Genomic DNA, 24,084 nt, shown 5'->3' on the forward strand with positions numbered 1-24,084 from the left:
CAAGGTGAAAAGACATCCTCAGAATGGAAGAAAATAATAGCAAATGAAACAACTGACAAAGGATTAATTTTCAAAATATACAAGCAGCTCATACAACTCAATACCAGAAAAACAAACAACCCAATCAAAAAGTGGGAAAAAGACCTAAATGGACATTTCTCCAAAGAAGATATACAGATGGCTAACAAACACATGAAAAGATGCTCAACATCCTTCATTATTAGAAAAATGCAAATCAAAATTACAATGAGATATCACCTCACACTGGTCAGAACGGCCATCATCAAAAAGTCTACAAACAATAAATACTAGAGAGGGTGTGAAGAAAAGGGAATGCTCTTGCACTGTTGGTGGGAATGTAAACTGATCCAGTCACTATGGAAGACGGTATGGAGATTCCTTAAAAAACTAGGAATAAAACCACCATAGGACCCAGCAATCCCACTCCTAGGCATATACCCTGGGGAAACCAAAATTGAAAGAGACACATGTATCCCACTGTTCATTGCAGCACTATTTACAATAGCTAGAACATGGAAGTAACCTAGATGTCCATTGACAGATGAATGGATAAAGAAGTTGTGGTACATATACACAATGGAATATTACTCAGCCATAAAAAGGAATGCATCTGAGTCCATTCTAATGAGGTGGATGAATCTAGAACCTATTATACAGAGTGAAGTGAGTCAGAAAGATAAACATAAATATCGTATTCTAATGCATATATATGGAATCTAGAAAAATGGTACTGAAGAATTTATTTACAGTGCAACAATGGAGAAACAGACATAGAGAATAGACTTATGGACATGGGGAGAGGGTAGGAGTGGATGAGAAGGAGTATGGAAGGAGTAACACGGAAACCTCCATGATCATATGTAAAACAGATAGCCAACTGGAATTTGCTGTATGGCTCGGGAAACTCAAACAGGGGCTCTGTATCAACCTAGACGGGTGAGATGGGGAGAGAGATGGGAGGGAGGTTCAAAAGGGAGGAGATATATGTGTATCTATGGCTGATTCATGTTGGGATTTGACAGAAAACAGCAAAATTCTGTAAAGCAATTATCCTTCAATGAAAAATAAATTTTTTTTTAAATGTGAAAAAAATAAATGTATTCTCCACCCACATATTCTGTCATTGATAAACTGCATGATTGTGATAACACTGCTAGCACTGTTTTATTTGAAGTTTCTTACTAACAAAAGTAATAACATTGTCATAAATACCAGGGAGCTGACAACTGTTTTGGACCTAAGTTTTCCATCAACAGGATTTAAAAAAAAAAAAAAAATCAAGGAAATTTTCTCCTTAGGTCTGATTTCCTAACTATCAAAACTTTATACATAAAGAGAAACCACTACCATCTCAAGTGTTAAGACTACTTTATGATGTAATATAAATAATCCCAAACAAAATCAAGAAAATAAGTTAAATTCCTGTCCAAATACTGCAAAAGCATATATATATATATATCTATAAAGTGGATAAACATATGTACCGAGTAAAACCACAATCAAACCACTCAGGCCCAGACTTCCCTGATGGCTCAGTGGATGGGAATCCATCCACCAATGAAGTGAATAGAGGCTCGATAACTGGTCTGGTTATAAGATTTCACATGCCACAGAGCAACTAAGCCCTGGCACCACAACTACTGAGCCCACCAGCCTAGAGGCCGTTCTCCACAAGAGAAGTCACTGCGGTGAGAAGCCTGCACACCACAATGCACACCACATTGAAGAGTAGCCCTCCTTCACCACAACTAGAGAAAGCCCACGTGCAGCAATGAAGACCCAGCAGAGCCAAATAAATAAATAAAAATAAAACATCCAGGCCCTACTCCTTCCTGTATGCAACAGGAACAAGTAATTCTGGTAATGATCAACTATCTCTGGTTCTGTAAGCACACATTCTGTTCACCCTCTTTATAACTTTTGATTCCTATGGTATAGTATCTAAAATGAAGATGGAGGTTTACCATGATAATGAATTCCAGTCATTGAAGAAATAACTTGAATCCTTACGATAAAATATCTACTGATGCAGAAAGTATAAGTATGCATAACATTTTCAGACGTAAAAGGACTTTAGACTTCACTGTAAATTGTTTATTCAGTCAAAATGACTAAAACATTCTGCTTAATCTGGATTTTAGTATAAATGCACATACAAACAACGCACAAATGTAGCTTATGAGTAACGGTTAACATTTAAAAGTTTAGAACAATTAATATTCTCAAACACAGTAGTGTTAAGTGATAATATAATAACCAATAAGTATAATACTTTTAAGTTAATTCTATTAATTCATACAGCTAAAGTTACCAGCCAAATAAGAATCTAAAAGATAAAATTGTAAAGCATAAGAATTATATTGGAGAGAACTCCCTGGCAGTCCAGTAGTTAGGACTCTGCACTTCCACTGCAGAGGACACAGGTTTGATCCCCCAGACTGGGGAACTAAGATTCCACAAGCAGCATGGTGACATAGTAGATCCTGGTGATCCTGGTGATCCAGTGGATTAAGAGTCCACCTGCCAATGCAGGGGACACAGGTTTGACCCCTGGTCCAGGAAGATTCTACACGCCATGGACAACTAAAGCTCATGCACAACAACTAATGAGTCCCTGAGCCGCAACTACTGAAGCCCTTGTGCCTAGACCCTGTACTCTGCAACACGAGTAGCTACTGTAATAAGAAACCCACGTATTGCAACTCCCACTCATCCTAACTAGACAAAGATCCAGTGCAGCCAAAAATAAATAGATAAATAAATAATCTAAAAAAAAATCATAGTCTTATTTCTCTGTGCTGTTTCTAATGAAATGTTATGTAAGATCTCAACCATGTGAATGAAGATTTTTGAAAACTCAGTATCACTTACTGTGGATTCCAAATTGTCCATCGTCAATAATAATTTCACTTTCTAAAACTGAAGGAAAATACAAAACTTAGTTAAAATTCATGATGTACATACAGAATGAACAACTGAGAAATTACCCACCTTAAGGATTTTTTAAAATTAAAAATATAAAAGCATCCCAAAGTGAATAAGCATATTTATTGTAGCCCTCAATAAAGAAACCCCTTTTAAGGAGGCTATCAGACAGTAATAGTTCTTACATTCATGGTGATTATTCACGTTACAAGGAAGAGAAACGAAAACTCCTCAGAGAGGTGCTCCAGACTAGAGGCACTGGGACAAATGTTTATACCAACCAACGTATGAGACTGACAAGTTGCTGGACAACAGTATCACCTGGTTTTTTTCAAACCAAAGGTCTTGGCACAATTAAAATGCTTATTCTCACATAGTGCCTATTCTGATCTTAACTAAAATATAATATTCCTCAAACCCCAACTATTCTCTACAGCCAGCTAAAAGTTTTTCAAACAGCATAAACTTACCTGTATACATAGAGCTGTGAGGAACTACCAAAAGGTAAGTGCTCCCTTCCAACAGAAATGTCAACTAAATGAAAAAAACTGTTAATCCCCACCCTCTAAGTAAAATACTGATTATCTTCCCTGCTACTTCATTCCCCAGTTTACTTTAAACATAAATCTGAAATAGTTGTCAAAATAAGTGTGATAGTTTCCAGTAAAGATTCTCTGGTATATTTCACACAGCTCTTAAGTTCAGAAGTTATACTTCCCAAAAGCTTAAAATAAATTTATTAAAAAGAGAAACAAAATCATCCCACCTCTCAAAGAAAATATATTTAATTGCAGGATGCTTCAAAATGCAATTTTTAAAATATTCAATTCCTAATAATTTCCAACCTCAGTATAACTCTAAAGTTCACTATCATAATAATTCTAAATATAATATCAGAAATGTATTAAAACATGCAAAAAGAAAATCCAACAGAGGATGGAACAAGATATTTGTTTAAACGAGATGTGTCCTTGATGCAGGGTAAAGCAGAATCACTATTTTCTAATCTAAGCTAGTAACTAACAAGCCATTTATTATCTTTAAATTATAATTTTCTCTAGAAACTAAAAGATTTCTCAGCACTAATTTATACACAAAACCAAGTGGGTAATTTTATGTATGTGAAAAGAATTTCAATCTCAGTATGGAAAAGGAAATTCAAAAATACTTGTATGAAGAGAAATGCCACTGTTGGGCATAAGAAAACTGAATAACATTTAAACAAACAAACAAAAAATTATCTGAATAGCAACTTTAACATAGCCAGCAGGGTATTGGGGGAAAATGTCTGCTACAACCAGGAAATTTGAATTCATTCATACAAGCTTATTCAAATATTCACTAGTTTTAAAAAAAAAACACACACACAATAAATAAAATAACATACTACTCAAAGTTAAAAGAATCATTGTTTTGTGTTAATTCTTTCCTTGAATGTTCTAAGTTCTCTGAGCAAGTAATCAAAGCCACAGACGGATGCTCAGTTAAGAAAAATGCTATTTTACAAACTTTTGTAACTACTCCAAATGGAAATATATATTCCATAAAGTCATCTAATCCAAGAAATTAAAAATAACTAGGTAAGGGTTTCTAATTAAGTTCATGAAGAAAGGCAATTAAGAACTGCTTAGTTTTGAAAGTAAGACACTAAGTGAAACTTGTAGTATTGACAATGCATTTACCTTAAACTTTAAAATAAATATTTATTAAATCCCACTAAGCCAATGTGCAGCATATTAGTAACTTTATGCATATGCCTCAAACAGATGCAGTTAATGCCCATACCTAAAGGGGTTATTGATCGTGGTTGTAGATGAGTCTCCCACTTGTGAACTATGACTTGACATGGACCACCGATAGTCTGCAATTTAAAAGTTAAACGTCTGCAATAATTTCTTGTATCTTATTTTCTACCCATGATGTCATTAGATGTTTGTGGCCTAAGTCTTATACTAAGCATGAAACCAAGAGATTCATCTTGTTAATATCAATATTATATGCCCCAAATCAGGAATGCACCAGGTCAAGGTCACAAAACATGATGAATGCTGGAAGAAAATGAGGGTGAGGCAGTAAACAGAAAAATGAGATGAACTGGCACATAAAACTGTTCTAAACCCATTCTTTAGTCTGCCTGTAATACTCAGTTTAATCTTTAACTGATACTCTGTTCTGAGTTAAATTAACAGCAAATACACATTATGTTCCGTATGTCGGCAGTCAATGTGATTACTGGAAGTATCTCGTCTGAAGTAACTCTTCAAGGGTTTGGAAAAAGCTGAAATTCTCCAATAGAAATAAACAGTAAGAACAAATACTGCAAGATCAATTATAGCAAGTATGCAAGGAACTAGAAGGCATCATAAAGTTCTTCATTTCATGTATTTAAAAACTGGTAAGTAGGTAACAGGAAGAATATCAGATCTTCATAATCAGAGTAACCAGCGCTTTTAAGGAGCACAAGAAGCCCTTTCCTTCAGGAAAGGAAACACGCATGGGTAAATCTGAAGAACAAGTTTAATTAAATGGGAGCAGGCATCCAGTTTTACTCTTCATGCCTCAAAGTTTATAAATTCATACAGTGTGAAAAATTATAATACTTGTCTTCTGTTATCAAGTTGTCTTACTAAAAAGAAAGTGAAAATAGAAGTGTTAGTTGCCCAGTCATGTCTGATTCTTGGCGACCCCATGGACTGTAGCCTGCCAGGCTCCTCTGTCCATGGGATTTCCCAGGCAAGAACACTGGAGTGGGTAACCAATCCCTTCTCCAGGGTATCTTCCCAACCCAGGGATCGAACCCAGGCCTCCTACACATTGCAGGCAGTTTCTTTACCATCTGAGCCACCAGTAAAGCCCAGCCTTATGTATTGTTGATAATGTCTACATCAATTTAAAAGCTAGAATGAACTACCACAAAGACTCCTTTGTATGTTCCTAAGGGACTAAAGTATGAAGTGCTTCCTAATTTTCATTAAAAAAAAAAAAACAAACACTTGACTAATTAAACTTATGTGCCAAAAAGTCTTTTACATGTTTTAAAAGCAAAATTTAAAACTATAACCTAACAAGGTATTCTTTCCTCCTGAAAAAGAAATTTAATAAAATACAAAAAAGCAAAAAGAAAACAAAATTACCCATTATCACATCACTTACAGATAATCATTATCAATATTTTCACATATCTTCAAACTTTTTTCTAGGTATGTATTATATATACTCTTAAGTCTGGAACATGTAAATTTCTCCCTATAGTACATCTGTAGATGGCATTAAATACTCTTTTATAACTTTTTCTAGGACTTCAATATTGATTTAATAAATGTGCCAAATGATAGTAAGTATGTAACAAGTTAGGCAAGAGAATTCTGCTACTTAAAATATCCAGAGGCTAAAACCTTCTTTAAAACTTGCAAACTTTCAAAGTTTGAAAACTAACATTGCATTAGATCCTGCATCTGTTAGATATTTTTTACTAAAACTTTTTGCTGTCATTTTTCTGTATTTTCACAGATAAAACTTTCTAATCCTCAAAAGATGCATATATACATTAAAAGTAGGAATGTTTCTTAGCAATAATGGGCAGCCAGAAATAACTAACCCATTCCCTTCTTCCACCCCCCATGTACCCTGCACCCACCTCAAAAAAAAATCCTCTTTGCTACAAAAATGGTATAGATCCATATTGTTAAAGAAAGTTACTAATGAAATGTGATTTGAAAGGGTGATATGAATGTAACAGGAAATACCAGTGGGCATTAAAAGAGAGAAGAGAGACTATTTTTGTTTTAATTCTGGTATCAGAGGAATTTCACAAAGTGTTGACTGCAGTATCTATAGTCATATAAGAATAACCCTGTGGATTAAACATTTCGAGAGTGAACATATTTTAGTAATAAGTTTAAAAACCTCACCCCTGTCTGTTTTAGTAACAAACTCTCTAATCATAGCATAAAGCAAACTAGGCTCAAACAGAATGGTGTCTTGAGGAGCAGTCGGAAGGGCCAATTCAATAGATGGCTCGTAAGTGAGTCTACTAGCATTCACACTAAAACTTCATGATTGGTACATAAAATGTTACGGTACTGACAAATGAATCAAATTTTAAAACACACTGAATTTCCAAAATTGTAATGCCTACTTTATTAAACTTTAGAAGGTAATCTTAAATTTTAGCTTACTAATATTTTTTAAAATTAAAAAACTTGAGCACTGGGAGATTAAAGATCTCAGTAACCGTTCTAAAACATGCAGTCCTTTTTAATGCTCTAAATGTAATAAGTCACTCTTCAAGATCTTAGAAAAAAACAAGAGTTCCATTCTGTAAAAGACTGTCAAAATATTAAGTGCTTTGGAGTGAAACGGAAGGTGGCTCTTTGGAGAAAAAAAGTAACTATTAGCCCAAGACAGTATTCTAGTACTGTTAGAGTTATTCCACGTCTTATTTTTATTATTATTATTGAAAGTCACTCAGTCATGTCCGACTCTTTGCAACCCCATGAACTATACAGTCCATGGATTTGACTTCTCCAGGCCAGAATACTGGGGTGGGTAGCCTTTCCCTTCTCCAGGGGATCTTCCTGACCCAGGAATCGAACCAGTGTCTCCTATATTGCAGGTGGATTCTTTTATCAACTGAGCTATCAGGGAAGCCCATCTTAGCATGTATTAAATCAGATGATTGCTGGAACACTTTTCAAAATGTATATTAACAAAAATACAAAAAAAAAAAAGTTTCCAGAAAAACATCATAATGATTGCTTTCTTAAAGTTATTGGTTGACATCATTCAGCTACATCAAGCACTGAGAAACAGGAAAGATTATATAAAATAGAGTGCAGTTTTTGTTTTTAACAAACCACCAAGCAAAATTATCACTATCATGTAATATCACTGCTTTCAAACATCATAAAAACTGTTAAGTGTAAACTTTAGAAATTTGACTTTTTCTTTCTATAATTTTGAAACAAATGCCCATGTGAAAGGAGCTCACACCTGAAGTCAATTCCCCTGCAACTGGTAATTCCCCCATTCCCCACCCACAGTGAAGACTGCTACCATGTCCTGCCTGCCAAGGTTTGCACACGGTCGGATGCTGCTCCAAGATTTGTTTCAGACATGCAAGCTTCCCCATCCATTAAACTATTGATGTCTCCATAAAAAAGAAAAAAAAAAGGGACTCTGAAGAATTTTTAATCTATGTCAGAGGCCAGATCCATAGTTATTTAAAAATCACTATTTTTAATAAGACCAGTAAGAAACAACTGTCTGCCTATCAGATGATTCTTTTTTTTAAAGGATTTAAACAAAAATCAAGGGAGGTTAACCACAAGATAAAAGAATTTGTAATGAATCTAATTATAAGTGAATGTTAACACCTGTAAAAATTAAAAGTAGATGTTATTGTAAAATAAAGAGCTATTTCACTGAAATGAATGAAAATTTTCAGACAATATAATCTCAGTATGAGACAATCCCTAATTCCAGCCACAAATAAAAAGGGGTGAACATAGACTTAAAAATGTTTAAGTTACATGTTAAGTAACATGTACACCTGTGAACCTCTAGTTCACCAAAAATTATCTTTGGTGAAGATGTGAAAATAACGGGTTATCTGCAGACTCATAGCAATGTTTCCATTCCAAGAATATCTATTATTTTTGTGTGCTATGTTTAAATAAAATATATTTGTTGCCTATAAAATCATTTTAAAATTCAATTATTAATACCTTATTCTAATTCTACAAAGTATAAGAATATGAAAAATTAGGAGAAAAAGGACCTCAAGACTCTTCTAAACTAAGACGAATATGCCAGAAAGAGCAAATTATGAAGAGAAACTATGAATGGTAAAATTTCTATAGAAAAGTTTTAGCAATGAAAGGGACCTAAAAAATCTACAGTTCCCTTCATTTTATAGATGAGGAAGCTGAATTCTGAAGGTCAAGTGACAACATCACAAGATTTTTGGCTTAGGTTCTACAACTGCCTGGATAGACTACTGAAAACTTTTGACTCAGTAAAATTAACCTTATTACCCATTTCAGTTTTTCAATGCTTTTATAATTTTTTTTCCTTCCAATCATTCTTTATATTCATAAAACATATACTGTAATGATTTACATCATTTCACAATTTAAGATTCCTTGCACATTGGTTCCATCATTTGCACAATTGAGACAAAGTTTCTAATTCTATTTAAAATCATTATTCATTTAAAAAGCGCCACCAACTTTAAAAAGAAAAGCGTCACTTTAAGCTGGCATGTGGGGAAAAAAAATCTCTAGCCATATGCATGGAATTTATTATGTGGCTATTTACTCTATTCCATGAAAAACATACTTACCATGGCAGCCCCTGCATCACACGGTACATGTGTACACGATACAGAGCACCTACTTAAAGAAACACACTCACCAACACATACTGTAAACTTTTGCAAGTATTACAAGGGGAAAAACTTGTTTTTTACTGTAAACAGAATTCTTGCCAATTTTTTGAAAAGACATTTTGGATTGATTTGCTGCTTTTGGTTACATCTTCAATGAAAAGAGAAAATAGGTTGGCTTAATTTGACCTGTGTTGCCAACAGTCTTACTTTAGGAAACTATGCCCAAAGGAATTCATTATGATTTTTCTTGTCCATATGTCCCCTTAAGTAAAATTTAGTTAATTTCACATGTTACAGATTTCATATACTAGGATCCTCAAATAAGCTTAGTCATGAGAGCTATGATCTACATTCTATGCACAAATGTTCACTGTATACTAAAGAATTCTGCCACAATGCACAACCCCTCAGCCAAATAAATGATCTTTTCCCAAGCCATTAAAGTGAGACTATTGTCAAGATAAGCCAACATAATGATCAACTATAATGTAATTTAATTTTAATTACTGAGTATATTCACAATATATTTTTGGAATAAGAAACGTAATAGGTGCAAAAGACAGCTGAAGTGGGTTTGTCAGTTTTTTTTGTTTTTTATAATGGTGGCTAAAGAGACTGAGGAAACAGTGGCTGCTTGCATTTTTTTTTTCTCACATGTAACAAGTATTCTCAGACCCCACAGGGAAATACATTTTTAAAGAGATCTAATCCACATTCTGCTTCCTAGACTCCTGCTTAAGCTCTTTTTCACATGCAGCCCAAAGTGTACTCAGATAAAAATCTGAAAGAAAAGAATCCTTTCAGCAAGCAACTATCTTTAAAATAAGAAAGAATCGATTTTCTTTTCTAAACATGAAAATAATCCCAAAATAATAAACCACTGTGAGCAAGCAGATTTAGAGCTAATTGACACTCCAAAGCCTTTAGAAAAGATCCTGGTTTATTAACACCATCACTGAAAAAAATCTAAAAAGAATGACTTCAGTTTTGATAGCAGTTAATGCAGCCACTAAGAGTTGGCTGCAGTGAAATAATTTTTAAAACAGTTACTTAAGAGTTGGCTATACACTCCTCTAAATATATTTTACCACAGACAAATTAAAAACATGAAACAAAAAGAAAAACCCTTACTACTGGTTACTAACTAGTTTACAAAAGTTATAGAAAATGCACACCTATCAAGAACATTTATCATTAAAACCAATTTTATGATAAGAATATTGCAGAACATACTTACTATTAGTCTTTTAAAAATTCCACTGCACACACTGTCTGCCTCTGAAGTGGCTATTTCCTTTCTTTTGGGTACTGAAACATTATTAATCTAGAGTTCTTTTTTCCTTATTTGATCAAAACAAACTCACTTTACTTTTAATGTTTCCAAACTTAAGTTATTTGCTTTTGTGAAAAAAGTGTTCTAAAGAAACTGGAAACTTAGATAAAGAAAACATACCTTTGGTTCTAAAAAGCACCCTTTGAAATAGCGGTACTGAACTGATACTCCTCTACTGAGTACAATGGTCGCTTTCCATAACATGCTGTGAGAAAAAAAGAAAGCACCAGCATCAGTATTGAACTAAAATGCATAAAGACTTCATTAATTCATAAAATCCTTCAAGTACCATTTATCCCTACAAAAATTTTTACTGGAGGCCTGATATCAATTGGGAACTGGGAACATAATATTATGCCGGCCCCGTGGAGCTCCTGGGCACAAGACCTTTGTGTCCCCCATTTCTTTGATTAATAGGAAACAACCTTCATTCAGTCTGCATGACCTTCCCGGAGTTCCAATGGGCAGATTGCAGCAGTTCTTAATTAGGGAAGGGAGGGGATGCAAGACCAGGGAGAAAGGAACAGTCAAGAGCAGCATTGTGGCAAGGTCCTGTTTTTCTAGTAAGGATACATACAACAGTTATCTTTGAGCTATTTTACAGATACTGAAATCCCCTCCAGGTGGGAGAAGTTAATGGTATGCAGCCCACAAGCATGAAGACCCCAGACCAGTTAGACCTGAAGGTTGATGAAGTTAACTCCCATTTACCTCACCCATCAGAAGAAATGTCCACCGAGCTGATCATGCCTTCTTTGGGCAATTACTATAAAACTTTTGACTATCTTTCCAATTTGGGACACATAGTTTTGAGGGTATTAGCCCACTGTGGCCTGCTTTGCCTAGCAAAGCAATAAAGCTGTCCTTTTCTATTTCAACCAAAACTCTTGTCTCCAAGATTCATTTTGGCACTGACGTACAGAGAAGCTGAGCTTTAGGCATCAAACACAGTGATGAGTAAGGCAGAAAAAGTCTTATCTTCAAAGAGACTGCTTGCTTCCATAAGTAGACAAGTAAACAAACATAGAAAGGACTAGCTGACCTTTCTGAGGGGACAAATTTTGGAGGGAGACCTCAACAAGAGCTGTCTGAGCTGAGACCTAAACGATGAGTCATACAAAGAACCAGAAATATTCCAAACAAAAAAAGGCAAGCAAGCACTGTAGACTTGTGAATCTCTTCACTTTTCACTTAGCTAGGGATGTTACATGGCTGCTAATAGGCTTTGAGGCTAAGGTCACCGACTTAACCGCCTGTTTCCACTGTCTCTTCTTCTCCTGCCCAGCCTCTAGCTATTCCCCCCTAGTCAAGCAGAGTCTGTGTCTTACTTGTTTGTAAGTAAGTCTTACAACTTAATGTCTTCCTTTGAACTATGCTATTCTAACATATTCTAAACGCTATTTCTAAAGGCTGGACTCAACAGTAAAAGAATTCACTACAATTCAAGATTATAAGTCATTTTTAACTTCAAATCATAGACCAATAGCATTTAAAGTGTGGTCCCAGACCATCATATCACCTGGGAGCTTGTAGAAATGCAAAATCTCAGACTACATCTAGAACTATTGAATTGGAAACTCCCGGGGAGGGCCCAAGCACTCTGTAATTTAACAAGCCTCCAGGCTCTGATGATGAACACTTAAGTTTGAGAGCCTGTGTCATAGATCATTACTTAGACATTAATTCAGCATGAATAGTTCAGTGACTAAACAGGAGCTCCGAGTGTTCTTCCATGATACCAGATGGTCAGCACTGCTCCCCACCTGGCTCTGCCAAGACGACTTAAGGCATTACCCTTACTCTGACTCAATTCTGGTCTCTAACAAATATCCACAACCAGCTGTCACCCCTGTTCTCCAGCTACAACAATCAGATTAACCTGGCAATAATAAAATACATACGTCCTGGCTCCACCTTGGGAGACTGGTTTCATAGGTCTGGGGTGAAGCCTGGTCAACATGGAGTTCGATACACTGGATGCATATGGTTGGCTGAGAAACACTGCTGCACAGCGAGGACAGACCAAATGCTCAGCACATGTGCCCTGACTACTTCTCCCTGATAAGCCTCAGAATCCTCTTCAACACAGGGCTCCTGGCAAATTCTACCAACTCTGGGGTGAAACTTAGTTCCTATCTCTGCTACCAAAATTATGGCAAATGTCCAGTATTATTTCATAGATAAAACCAACCAGATTAAGTGAAACTTGCCCCAGATGTGCACAGTAGAATTAATATGAAGCTTTAAAAATGTGTTGGGGTCCCTCTCCTGTGCACTATTTACCCATCTTCCAGGAGTAGGGCCTAAGCATATGTACTTTTTTTAAAAAGCCCCCTTTAAAAGTGCTTTAAATCATTTAAAGTCCTTTTTAAATAATTTCTTAAAGTGGTTTCAGGACTTTCCTGGGTCTAGTGGTTAAGAATTTGCCTGCCAATGCAGGAGAAATGGGTTCAGTCCCTGGTCCTGGAAGATCCCAAATGCCAAGGAGCAACTAAGCCCATGTACAACAATGGCACCCACGTGCTACAATTACTGGAGCCCTGCTTCACAACAAGAGAAGGCACTGCAACGAGAAGACAGATAGTAGGGCAGCTCAAGAATTCAGAGCAGAGGTAAACAAGCTCCAAAGGACATGAGGTTTCATCTCAGACAAGAGTGACGGATCCACAAATCAAGGAAAAAACAGCCACCTGAAGAGAATAAACATTTCATTTGTCTGTGATCCCAATATCATTTGTCAACAGAATTTAACTTATATATATAAACAGAAGAGAACTGGCTGAGAAAATGTGTCACACAAATGACAGAGAAAATGGTATTCTATGTGTTTGTTTTCTTTTCCTAAGCTAACATTATGGTCTTGGTCTACTTTCCCTGTTATTTACCTATGTTTTGCCATCAGTGTTCCTCAAACTATCTGCTGTGAAGGACCAGTTTCTGTTTGTTTGTGTTACCCTACCAATACTTCTGGTCTACAACACATCCAGTTCAATAAGTCCATTACATGTATTGGTGTCCTAGCAATGTCAAACTGCCGTAAGCATTTCTAAACACTTGCTCTCAATTTGTGCATTTCTCACATCATGCACTAATAAAAATGTTTTTTGTCTAATACTGGGTCTACAGGCCAAAGTTTTAGTAGCACTGCTTAATAATCATCTAATCTGATGTTTCTCCCTGGGGACACTGCATGTATTTGTACACTACTTACAATCTCCTCATCTCTCCTTTACCCCCACACATATATCTTGACAATAACACTTCAAAATATCTGCAAGCGGAGGATTACCATTGTTGACATCACTGATTCTATCCTAACCTCTTTACCATGTAGATAGGGAACTGAGGCTTAAGAAATATGGGATCTGCCCCAAATCACTGCAGAATTGAAACTGGCACCTAGGCCCTTCTTTCTCCACTCCAATACACCAACACATCCATGCTAATTTTAGTGCTGTAATTAATGTCAGTAGTGAACTCATTTCATTAGCTAAAAATTCTAATGATGTGTTCCACTCTCTGCTTTTAATAGTATATATGTCTCAAGAAAATTATTTCTTAGGCTAAAGCAAAAATTAGATCTTTTAAAAAGAATATGTAACAAGAAGCCAAAGACAATGTCTTAAAAAGATTTTTAAAATAAGAAACAACAATATAAGCCTGTTTAGAAACATGGTATTAAGTACCAAAAGATGCAGCTAACAGCCAAGACTTGAAACTATTTGAGAGGTCAAAACTGAGAAACAAAGGAACTTGTTTTTCACAGCAAAGTTCGTAAAATGACTTTACTCTCTATGCATATGTGATAAGTTTGCTAAAAATTAAAGGAAAAATATACCAAGATATCTTAAAAAAAAAAAACAAACAGGTTTATAATCTGAATGTCACAATTATTTGGTAATATGACATGTCCATGCTTACCTTTCACCTGTTTCATTCTCTGGAAGAAGAGCCACAGCATTTTGAGGATTCCAGTTTCCCAAAGCATCACAGCTTCCACATATTGCAAAAACCTCTCCTAAAAAAACATAATGGGTTAAGTAGGAAAACCTCATTTTGTTTTAGGAAGTTGCACTGGTTTAACAGGCTGCAGAGTGCCCTTTAGCAGAGATGACAGGGCTTCACTGGAGAAATGGGTTTGAACCCAGGTGGCACACACACTAGCACCTGTGGGGTTTTGGGGGGATTTTTCTGTTTTGATTACACCTGCATTATTAACCTTACCCACCTCTACAGAACTAAAGGCAGAGAAAAGGAAGGATGTACAGGGACAGAGTTTTCTTCATTTTTCAAGTACTTACTGAGCCAATAATGAGCACCAAGAAGACAAAGTGATCAAACCACAGTCCTTGTCTTCAAGGCAGCTTCCAATTTAAAGGGGCAAACACTAACGGCATATAAGTATCCTAGAGAAATAATAATTGCTATTTTCCAAGAACTGAAACAGTAGCTATCAAGAAGTTAAAGATCAAGAAAATAATCAATGGGACATGAGCAATGTAACCATCACCAAAAAAAAAAAAAAACCCTCAATAAGACTAGCGAAAAATCAAGTATTCCTTACTTAAAAAAAAAAACCGACTATCACACTTCATCTGAACACTTCTCAACACACAAACCAACATCACCTATATTTGTTAATTTCATACATTTAGCAAAAGTCTACAAGTTCTTGAATATAAGTATGTAGAAGTCTTTAACTTATATATCAACACATTCTGAATTAGTGTAATTAAAATTCATGAAGAAAAAGACAATGAACTGAGCCCAAATGAACAAAACTTCAGGACAAACTCCTTCACACTCGGTGTAGCTTGGCTTCCACGCTTTGGACACTATTCTAGTAAGACTGGAGCTATACTTGGCTTTAGCGACCTTCATGAGCATTTTGTATACTTGGACTGTCTAAAACTTAACTAAAATCACAAGTGTGGTAGTCATTCAGAAGTTTTCAGCGTTCTAAATACATGTCTATAAAGGCATATGCTGGTTATACATAATGATTTCATGTTAAAATATTCACCAATCCTTAATCCTTAATCAGATTTTTTTTTGCAATTAACTTAGGTTATCATTACCTTTTCCGATTTAAAGAGAAAAAGATAAACACTTTTGTTAAATACAAGGCACAAATATTTATTCTCAAGATCACATATGCTGCTAGGCATATGTATAGAATATGAGATGGTTCCTAGCTCAAAGTATAGATTATCGTAAAATCACTGACTCGGGCTTGTAATACTTCTTTTATAAAGGAGCGTCTCATTAAACTTTTTCATGGACTCGGTTATTTCCTATTCCCACATAGAACAGTAGCTACTCTGCTCTGGAAAGAACCTGTATCAGACATGGAAAAAAGTGAAACTTGGACAAACTTGGTTACTTTCCTTCTATATAAATGCTCCTGAATTTTACCAATACCCTCCTACAATGTTACTCTTTCTGCTGATTGCCTTTAAGTACAGCTTCTACGAGAGAAAAAGGGAAACTTTCTACTAGAATAGACCTCTTTCTTTCATTGGCTTTCATTTATCAAGAGACTTGAACGCTAACTAAAGGAATTTCAAACAATACTGCCACATATTCTTTTTAACTTGTTCCCTCTAACTTCACCCCTCTCTGCACTCTCTCCACATTTAGCAGAGAATACTTCCTCGTTGCTTTGGGGAGGAAATTAAGGTAACACAAGATATAGGCAGAAGGTGCGAGTCCTTCTTGTCCCTCCAACTCCTTTCCTCCCAGTTAGATTCACCTACATTCACATCTACCACTATCTTCCCTCTAGTCCTTCAGGAATTACACCTTGTCAAGCTGACTCCTCTAGAGCTAATTCTGTGGTCATCCTATTTACCTGACATGGTCAGCCCCTTCTAGCTTAAACTGCCTATGCATAAAAGTCAATAAAAGATACAGGTCTGCAGTCTTCTCTCCACAAAGGAGATTACACACTGGACAAGAGGTGAGTACTGGACCCAAGGGACCAGCAATCTTCAACCTGCAGAATCTTGCCCAGAGGTTGAGCTGTACAAGATCATCTTGGCTAAGAATGTGTGTTAGACAAACACACACTATCAGGTGCTGTAATAGCTAGTGGATTAAAGATACTTGATATATAGAATGAATGAGTTAAGAGGTGGTGGGAAGAGGCACAGATCTAAACAAAGCAAACAATTTGAGAAAGCCCCAAAGGAGAAAAGGAATGCAACAGATCTGAGGACTGGCCAGTGTAACCAGAGTGCATTCAACAAGAAGTGTATAACCCAGGCGTGATACTGTATTTTTCTGTTGTTCATTTTTTGGGCTACACTATGCAGGCATGTAGGATCTTAGTTCCCTGGCCAGGGATTGAAAAAGGATAGAATTCATGCCCTCTGCAACAGACGCCAGGAAGCGCCAGGAAGGAGTCTTAACCACTGTACTACCAGGGAAGTCCCAAGGTGTGATTGCTCTGACATGCTACCTTACACTAAAATTATTTCACACTGCTTTAGTAGACAGCAAAAAATATAATGAAGCTTTTAAAAATAGATCTACAAGTAAGGAACAAATTTATCTTAGCCAAATATTTAACCAACTTCTCACACTAGAAACATTTCCATCATTTTCATGCGACTTAAAACCTCTCTCACTGCTGAGGGCCCAAGTTCAATCCCTAGTCAGGGAACAACTAAGATCCCACAAGCTGTGGGTGTGACCAAAAAAACATAGCTCAAATATCTTTATCCTATGCAAAATTCACAGTTTTCCTGGAAAATATGAGAATAAGACACTACTTGAGACAGCTTTTTGTTTTTTTCCTTGAGCTTACTATGCTCCAAGCACATTTCCGTTATCAGGCATGCCCTGAAGATACTTTCATATAAAAATCAGAAAGATATTTAAAAAATAAATAAAAATTAGGTCCACTCTAGTAACAACTCTATATTTAAGATAATCCAGATAAGAAAAATGTAATTTTTTAAAATGTTTAAAAGTAAAGCTTTACAATACCTGGTAAAAGAGTTCCTCTTATTTCAAAGGTAACCTGAGAAGGTGTCATTCTGATGGATTTATTTTAGGATGTCGTGCTATAAAGAAAAAGATGATGTCATTTATAGTATAGATAGATACCACCAAGAAATAAGCTAAAAAGCACAAAACAAAAATGAATCTCAACTGTGAGCAAAAGATTTCAGAGACTTTATATAGAGAGATAGAATTATTTGGGAATCACCGGGCAAGTCTTAGGGCCTAATGTTACAAACCTATTTTGTAAGAATGCATGGAGGACCAGAAAAAACTGCAAAACAAGTGTGTCCAAGCTTTTGGTTTTTAGAATTCAAGATTATCTTGTCACACAGTTACTCCTCTAATAAGCAGCTGTTTTGAGCTCCACCTATCTTTCCTGACCAGGCTCATGTCTACAACGGAGGGAAATACACACACACAACTAGGACAGAAAAAGCTTGGCTCGAGAGTATTTTTACTTTAATTAAGAAGGTTCCAATTTTAATAACAAGAAAACAACCAAAGAACTTAAACACCACCCACTGAAACAAACTGGTTATGTTTTGTAACAACTTTGAGAATCTTCTTCTAAATGATCTAATGGCTTAAAAAAGAAAAAACCCATTCCCCCACAAATCACTTTTCAAGTTTCTCTTTATTAACTATAGGGCCATCATTACTCCAGTCCTATAGTCTCAACTCTACAATCTATTACCAAACCCTGTAGATATGAATTTATCTTACATACATGCCTTTCTAAGTTGAAACTTCTTTAAAAACTCAAGCCTCCTACTCATATTTGTCTTCCAAGCGCTTTCCAACAATACATTTTTATGTCAATTAGAAGCTTCTCACATCCCTGGCTTAGAATCGCTTCCATTATTTTACAGAAATCTAAACCTCTAAGCTCTTGCTGTCCTTTACTCCTTTAGCCACATCTTCTCTCCAGCTTGCCTTCCATTTCTTTTCTGTTTTTCCCAGCCTAACCAACTTATTCACCTTACCATCTCTTTATTTACTTAAGATAGGAAATTTTTAAAGACTTTAATGTACATCAATTCTCATGCAGTTTATAGAATTTATAGAAAGAACACATACTCCACACAAAAGACCACATCATATTGTACACAACCTATCCCAACACCTCCAAAAAAACTTTTGTACCTTCAATCCATCAATGTTCCTAAAAGAACTCCCATGTCTTTATGTCATTTCCATTAATTTTCCAGCTTAAATATTATTTGCATTTACACATTTTATTCCAAAAAAATCCTGAAGTACCTTTCTCAGCTATTCATTCTTCCATTTTTGCTATGCTCCCTTCCCCTCCCCTCCCTGTGAACATATGCACAACTCTGCAATGGTCATTTAATGAACACTAACACCCACAGTTAAACACACTTTCAAGTCAAAGCAGATAGATTTAAAGCAGCAGTTGCCACTGGAAGCAATTTTGTCCTCTAAGGGTATTTGGCAATGTCAGGAGACATTTCTGGTTGCCACAAATGTGGGTGATGCTCCTGGCATCTAGTGGTAAAAGCTGGGAGTGCTGCTCAATACCATATAAGGCACAGAACAGCTCTCCACAAATAATTATCCAGCTCCAAGTATCAAGAGGGCTAAGGATGAGGAATCCCTAATAACTAACCCTAGTGGGGGCTGCAATGAAGATCAAGAGTCACTATGCATCATCTCACCTACATCAATTATAAAATGTAAATATAGTAAATAAACTAAGCAAGTGAAGTGAAAGTCGCTTAGTCGTGTCGGACTCTTGGCGACACCACAGACTGTAGCCCGCTAGGCTCCTCTGTCCATGGAATTCTCAGCCTAGGAGTGGGTAGCCGTTCCCTTCTCCAGGGGATCCTCCCAACCCAGGGATCGAATCTAGGTCTCCCACATTGCAGACGGGTTCTTTGCCATCTAAGCCACCAGGAAGACCATCGGTCAACGTGGTTTCATGTCACTTGGCTAAAGAAATCCCTATTTAGTAACTCTATTCAGTTAGAAAACCCAAGATTTCACACTGGAGGGGGAAAAAAAACCTGTCCTTGATCAAACCACATATGCTAATCTACTTTCTGTGTCTAAGAGTAAACTTGATCTATTTAAAACACGTAATAATACATCCAGTTTGAGCACAGCCAAAGAATGTTTTAAATCTAAAATTAGTTCTAGATTGTTACTGGCCATTTAACCTATATAACCCAAATAACCTTTACCTAGAGTATAACCCTAAGAATAGGAAGATTTCCTTTCCTAATAAATGATTCATTGAAGCACTGCAATCTACTTTTAATTTATCTTACATTTATCTATATCAATCATAATCAAGCAGAAACCTTAAGGCTATCTAAAAAACTAGGCTTTTTAAGTTACTGAATTAATTGAGACAAAGCAAAAAGCTCTATCATCCAGCAAACTGCTGAATAACCAATCTCAACATATAACCTGAACTTTCACCCAATGCTTACTGCCACAGTTACTAAGAACAATCTCATGTATATAATTAAAAATTGGTACTTGATTACTTGTTGATCAATTTTAAGTAACTGTTTCAATCAATTTTAGGGAAACAGATGTAAATATTCCTATGTATTAAAATCAACACCTAGTAAAAAAAAAAATCTCTGAATTTCTACTATGTTAAATTTTATGAAAAGGGAATCAGCTGATTACAGTTGAGCCTCTTATTATTAAGGTTGCTTGTAACAGTGGCTATAGTAACTTGGCTGGAAACAGCTGCAGTTTACATTATGTATTATATACCAAAGCTGCATACACAAGCACAAAATTAACCCCCACCCCTCCAAAAAAAAACCTCACAGGGTGTCAACAAAGCACTTTTTTGGATTGCCAAAAAAGTCACATAATCTGTTTAAGTTCCACTCCCCCCACTGCCCAAATTTAAGGCCATTCCAAATAAAAGCCTGCAGAGCTGCTCCTACAGCAGTTTACTTGACGGTGGACAGAGGCCAAAATTCTGGTGCAGGACTGAAGGGTACCATTTTGGCACCCTGCTACCACCAAAGTAAAATATTGTTTTGTTATGGAACAAAAAATTTACACAACCAAAATTTCCTCTTCTTCCACACATGTTGAGTTGAAATCTCAACTTGAACAGGGACCGGTCTTCTAGATACATACAACAAGATGGAAAATGCTAGTCATTTTATATACATGAGCTGACTGAATATGTAATTTAATTAATTCACCTATACCCTCACGTACAAAACGTGCTTCCTGAGATATGTTTTTGGTTTGGTTTTAAACATAACCTCCATTTTTTGCTTTCTGAAGGTAAGTATTAAACAGCATTCTCATCTGAGACTTTGAGTTGCATTTAGCACTATTTTAACACTTTTTTAAGGACTCGAATAATTTGCAAAATGACACTGCAATTTACATTTTTAAAATACTTCAAAAATACTACCTGGCAAAGTAAGTTTTACTTTATTCTTTTTGTCAAATAAACTATCCTAACATATTCCTTTACTGGCTTGCGAGCTTAGGGAACAAAAGAGAGATTTAAACAAACAGAGGTACAATTTAGAACTAAACTGAAGTCACAGATATTTTCAGCAAAAATGTATTTTTTTCCTAGCCAAAAAGACATATTTCACTGTTTTCCCTCAAATATTTTTTTTAAAGAAAAAAGCTGTTTCCAATTCTCTAGGCTCCAACATCTTTGCCTCCTAAATGCATATTAGAAAGCAATATATGAAATGCCTATACTTTCCTGAGCTAACTTCTGCTCATCCTGGTGGAGGATCATTATGATCCCTCTAGTACAACCCCAGTATATTGAGTCAATACTTTAATCAAGTGGACATAGACATGATGGGTTTTCATTAAGAAAGCAGTTCTGAAGATTTCATTAAGCCAGTAAACTCATCAATCATCTTTCTACACAATGCCAGAAAACCATTCCAAATTTTTTTCATTTCATCTAGATGTTATTTTCATATATATTTATTTTTCCTGGTTAAGTGATACACAAAGATTTGATTCATCAACTTACTTTTTGTACATATCAAATTTTACTCTCTGCCACTGAAATGTCCTTTATGGTCATTATTTGAGTCAAACTTTCCTAATCTCATCTTGTCTAGAATATTAGTTCTCGCTAGTGATGTCAAGAACGGACCGAACCATGTGCAGTTTTACCTGTTTGTTTTACCTTATGTTACTTAGTTGTACCCTGAATGTTAGGAGTTGGAAAAAGGACTGATAGCTTGTATTTATTTCTCAGCTAAGTCACAACTGTCAGAAATGTAGCAAGACGTGGCGGGCGGGCGGGCGGAGAAGGGGCCGGGAGGGGAGTAGTGGATAGAAATTGGGCAGAAATAGGAAGGGCAACAGAAAAGTATGAAGAAAACATCAAGCCCAAACATCCAACCAGTTCCTCTATGTGTTACATCAGGCTAGACCGCTGTCTCAATGGTGCAAGATCGCCACACTTCGTGACTGAATTCATGATTCATGCCTGATTTCCTTTATAACACGGCAATGGGGAGAGAGGGGGGGGTCGATGAACTAGGTTTTCTACCTCAAGGTAATCTGAAGAGCTTGGAAAAAGTAGAGCTTTAGAAAAAGGGGCAGCTGTCTTAAAATTCTATCAAGGGCACTGATGTCTATTACTGGAACCTTTTCCTAAAAAAGTAAGGCACTTCGGTTTCTTGGAATAACTGAATTATACAAGCACGCCCTAGACTACTTGGATAAGCAATTTCAGAAAAGCAGCAGTTGTCAAAACACTACGAATTGCTTATAGATGAGAGTGGCGGTGAGCGAGTTCTGCTGCTGCATTTACGTTTCTTCGTTCCCTAAATGGTTCTTCCAATACTTAGGTGGTCTTATGCTTTATGCATTCTGGTATTACCGAAAACGCTACAGAATTTTCGTACGGGAACTCAACACTAGGCAGCACAACGTAATCGCGGCAACAAACGATAAATATAACATGTGTAACCCACCGATGTACAGGAGCAAACCTCCAGGCCGCTGTTCCCCGATCGGCTGCCCGTCGAGGGTGGGGGATCCTGCCCACACCTCGCCCCCCGCCCCGCCGCGTAGCCCTGACAGCTCGGCCGCCACGTGAGCGACAGCCACGGCCCCCGCACCGAGCTCCCAGCCCGCCCGGCCTTCCACCTCACCTGCTGGGTCCACGGGTCAGCGCCACCACCGACGCCGCGCCCGACAGTCAGTGTCGCAGGCCGAGGTGCCGGGTGCCGGCCGTCAGCACCTCGCCAGCGCTCCCTCAGGCTGCCCGCAGCGGCACCAAGCTACAGGAAGCGGCTCCGCTCAAACCGGTTTCAGCTGCTCCAGACCAAACCGCCAGGCCACTTCGCGGGGCGGGGCCTGAGAAGCGGCGAGGCGGAGCCTGACGTCACGCCCGGCGCCCTCCGGGCCAATGGATGGCCGCACGTTGGGGGCGGGCTCGCGCAATCCTGGTAAGGGCAGGCATCAGTGACTGAGGGCTACTGGGCATTCCAGGGGTCCCCGGCGTGGGCTTTTTCGGCTGGTCGGGACCGGTGGCAGAGGCCTGGCCTGGGTTCTTAGACACCTACCTTGGTCCCCTAAACCGTCCTAGGACAAACCAGAATGGAAGGTGGAGCTGAGATCCTGAATTGCGTCTTTTGTCCCATTGGAAAGCGAGGGAGATTAACATTAAGCGAGCCAAACATTCTGTGGAAACTATTTCGTTACAAAATGAAAAGCGCACTTGGACCAAATCTTTAGGGTTAAGGAGAATTGAGAGACCTAAGATGGTTGAGAGTTTATACCTTCCCTATGCAAAGGACGGGGTTCGTACTGGCAGTATCACCTGGTGGTTATTATCACAATTGTCCTCTGGAGACCCTGTCAGACCTGCCTATTGTAATTGCTTTTAAGGGCTTCCCAGGTGCAGCGATAAAGAATTCCCCCTGCCGATGCAGAAGACGGCAAGAGAAGGGGTTCGATCCCTGAGTTCGGAAGATCCCCTGGAGAAGGAAATGACAACTCACTCCAGAATTGTCTGGGAAATCCCGTAGAGGAGCCTCTCATTTTTACAGTCCATGGTATCTGCAAAAGAGTGAGATACAATTTAGCGACTCAGCAACAACGTCAATCGTCAATCGGCATGAATTCAATGTAACAAGACCCAGCTTATTCATATGTAAAGTAAAGCTTGAAGCTGGAAAGATCTCTGCAAAACTCGTAGTCATTTATTTTCTGAGGGGAGTGGGGGAGGGCCTTACCAAGAAGAAGGAAAAAAAAAAAAGGCAAGGTTTACTCTCTCTTTTGATGGTTCCAGAAAAATTAATCAGTCAACTTAAACTGTTGCTTTCCAGTCTTCAAGGTTAACTGCTGGTTTACCCGTAATTGTTATCAGAATGAGTGAGATTCCAACTCGAAAATTTCATAATTCTATAGCAATATGATAATA

At 37.2% G+C, this 24,084-nt stretch overlaps 1 protein-coding gene across 11 annotated transcripts in view; it reads right to left on the reverse strand.

Annotated features, from left to right (window-relative positions):
- GPCPD1 (glycerophosphocholine phosphodiesterase 1) overlaps window positions 1-24,084 on the reverse strand; it is an 85,955-nt gene that overhangs the window by 38,766 nt on the left and 23,105 nt on the right. For 6 of the 11 annotated variants that reach the window (XR_014072978.1, XR_014072976.1, XR_014072977.1 and 3 more), the window contains exons 1-6: window positions 22,811-22,990; window positions 17,658-17,734; window positions 14,589-14,685; window positions 10,788-10,872; window positions 4,732-4,807; window positions 2,893-2,940 (exon numbers count right to left, since the gene is read on the reverse strand). Coding sequence is in view for 7 of the 11 variants with exons in the window: in XM_081556411.1 (XP_081412537.1) it covers window positions 2,893-2,940; window positions 4,732-4,807; window positions 10,788-10,872; window positions 14,589-14,685; window positions 17,658-17,706 (355 nt within the window). In the remaining 4 variants the exon portion in view is untranslated. Of the gene's footprint in view, window positions 1-2,892; window positions 2,941-4,731; window positions 4,808-10,787; window positions 10,873-14,588; window positions 14,686-17,657; window positions 17,735-22,810; window positions 22,991-23,662; window positions 23,721-24,084 lie in introns of those variants that run through there. The other 5 variants (XM_081556410.1, XM_081556412.1, XM_081556413.1 and 2 more) reach the window with 3 other exon arrangements.

Source organism: Giraffa tippelskirchi, chromosome 13 (assembly GCF_054371585.1).
Source record: "Giraffa tippelskirchi isolate mGirTip1 chromosome 13, T2T-mGirTip1v1.2.pri, whole genome shotgun sequence".
NCBI classification, from domain to species: domain Eukaryota; kingdom Metazoa; phylum Chordata; class Mammalia; order Artiodactyla; family Giraffidae; genus Giraffa; species Giraffa tippelskirchi.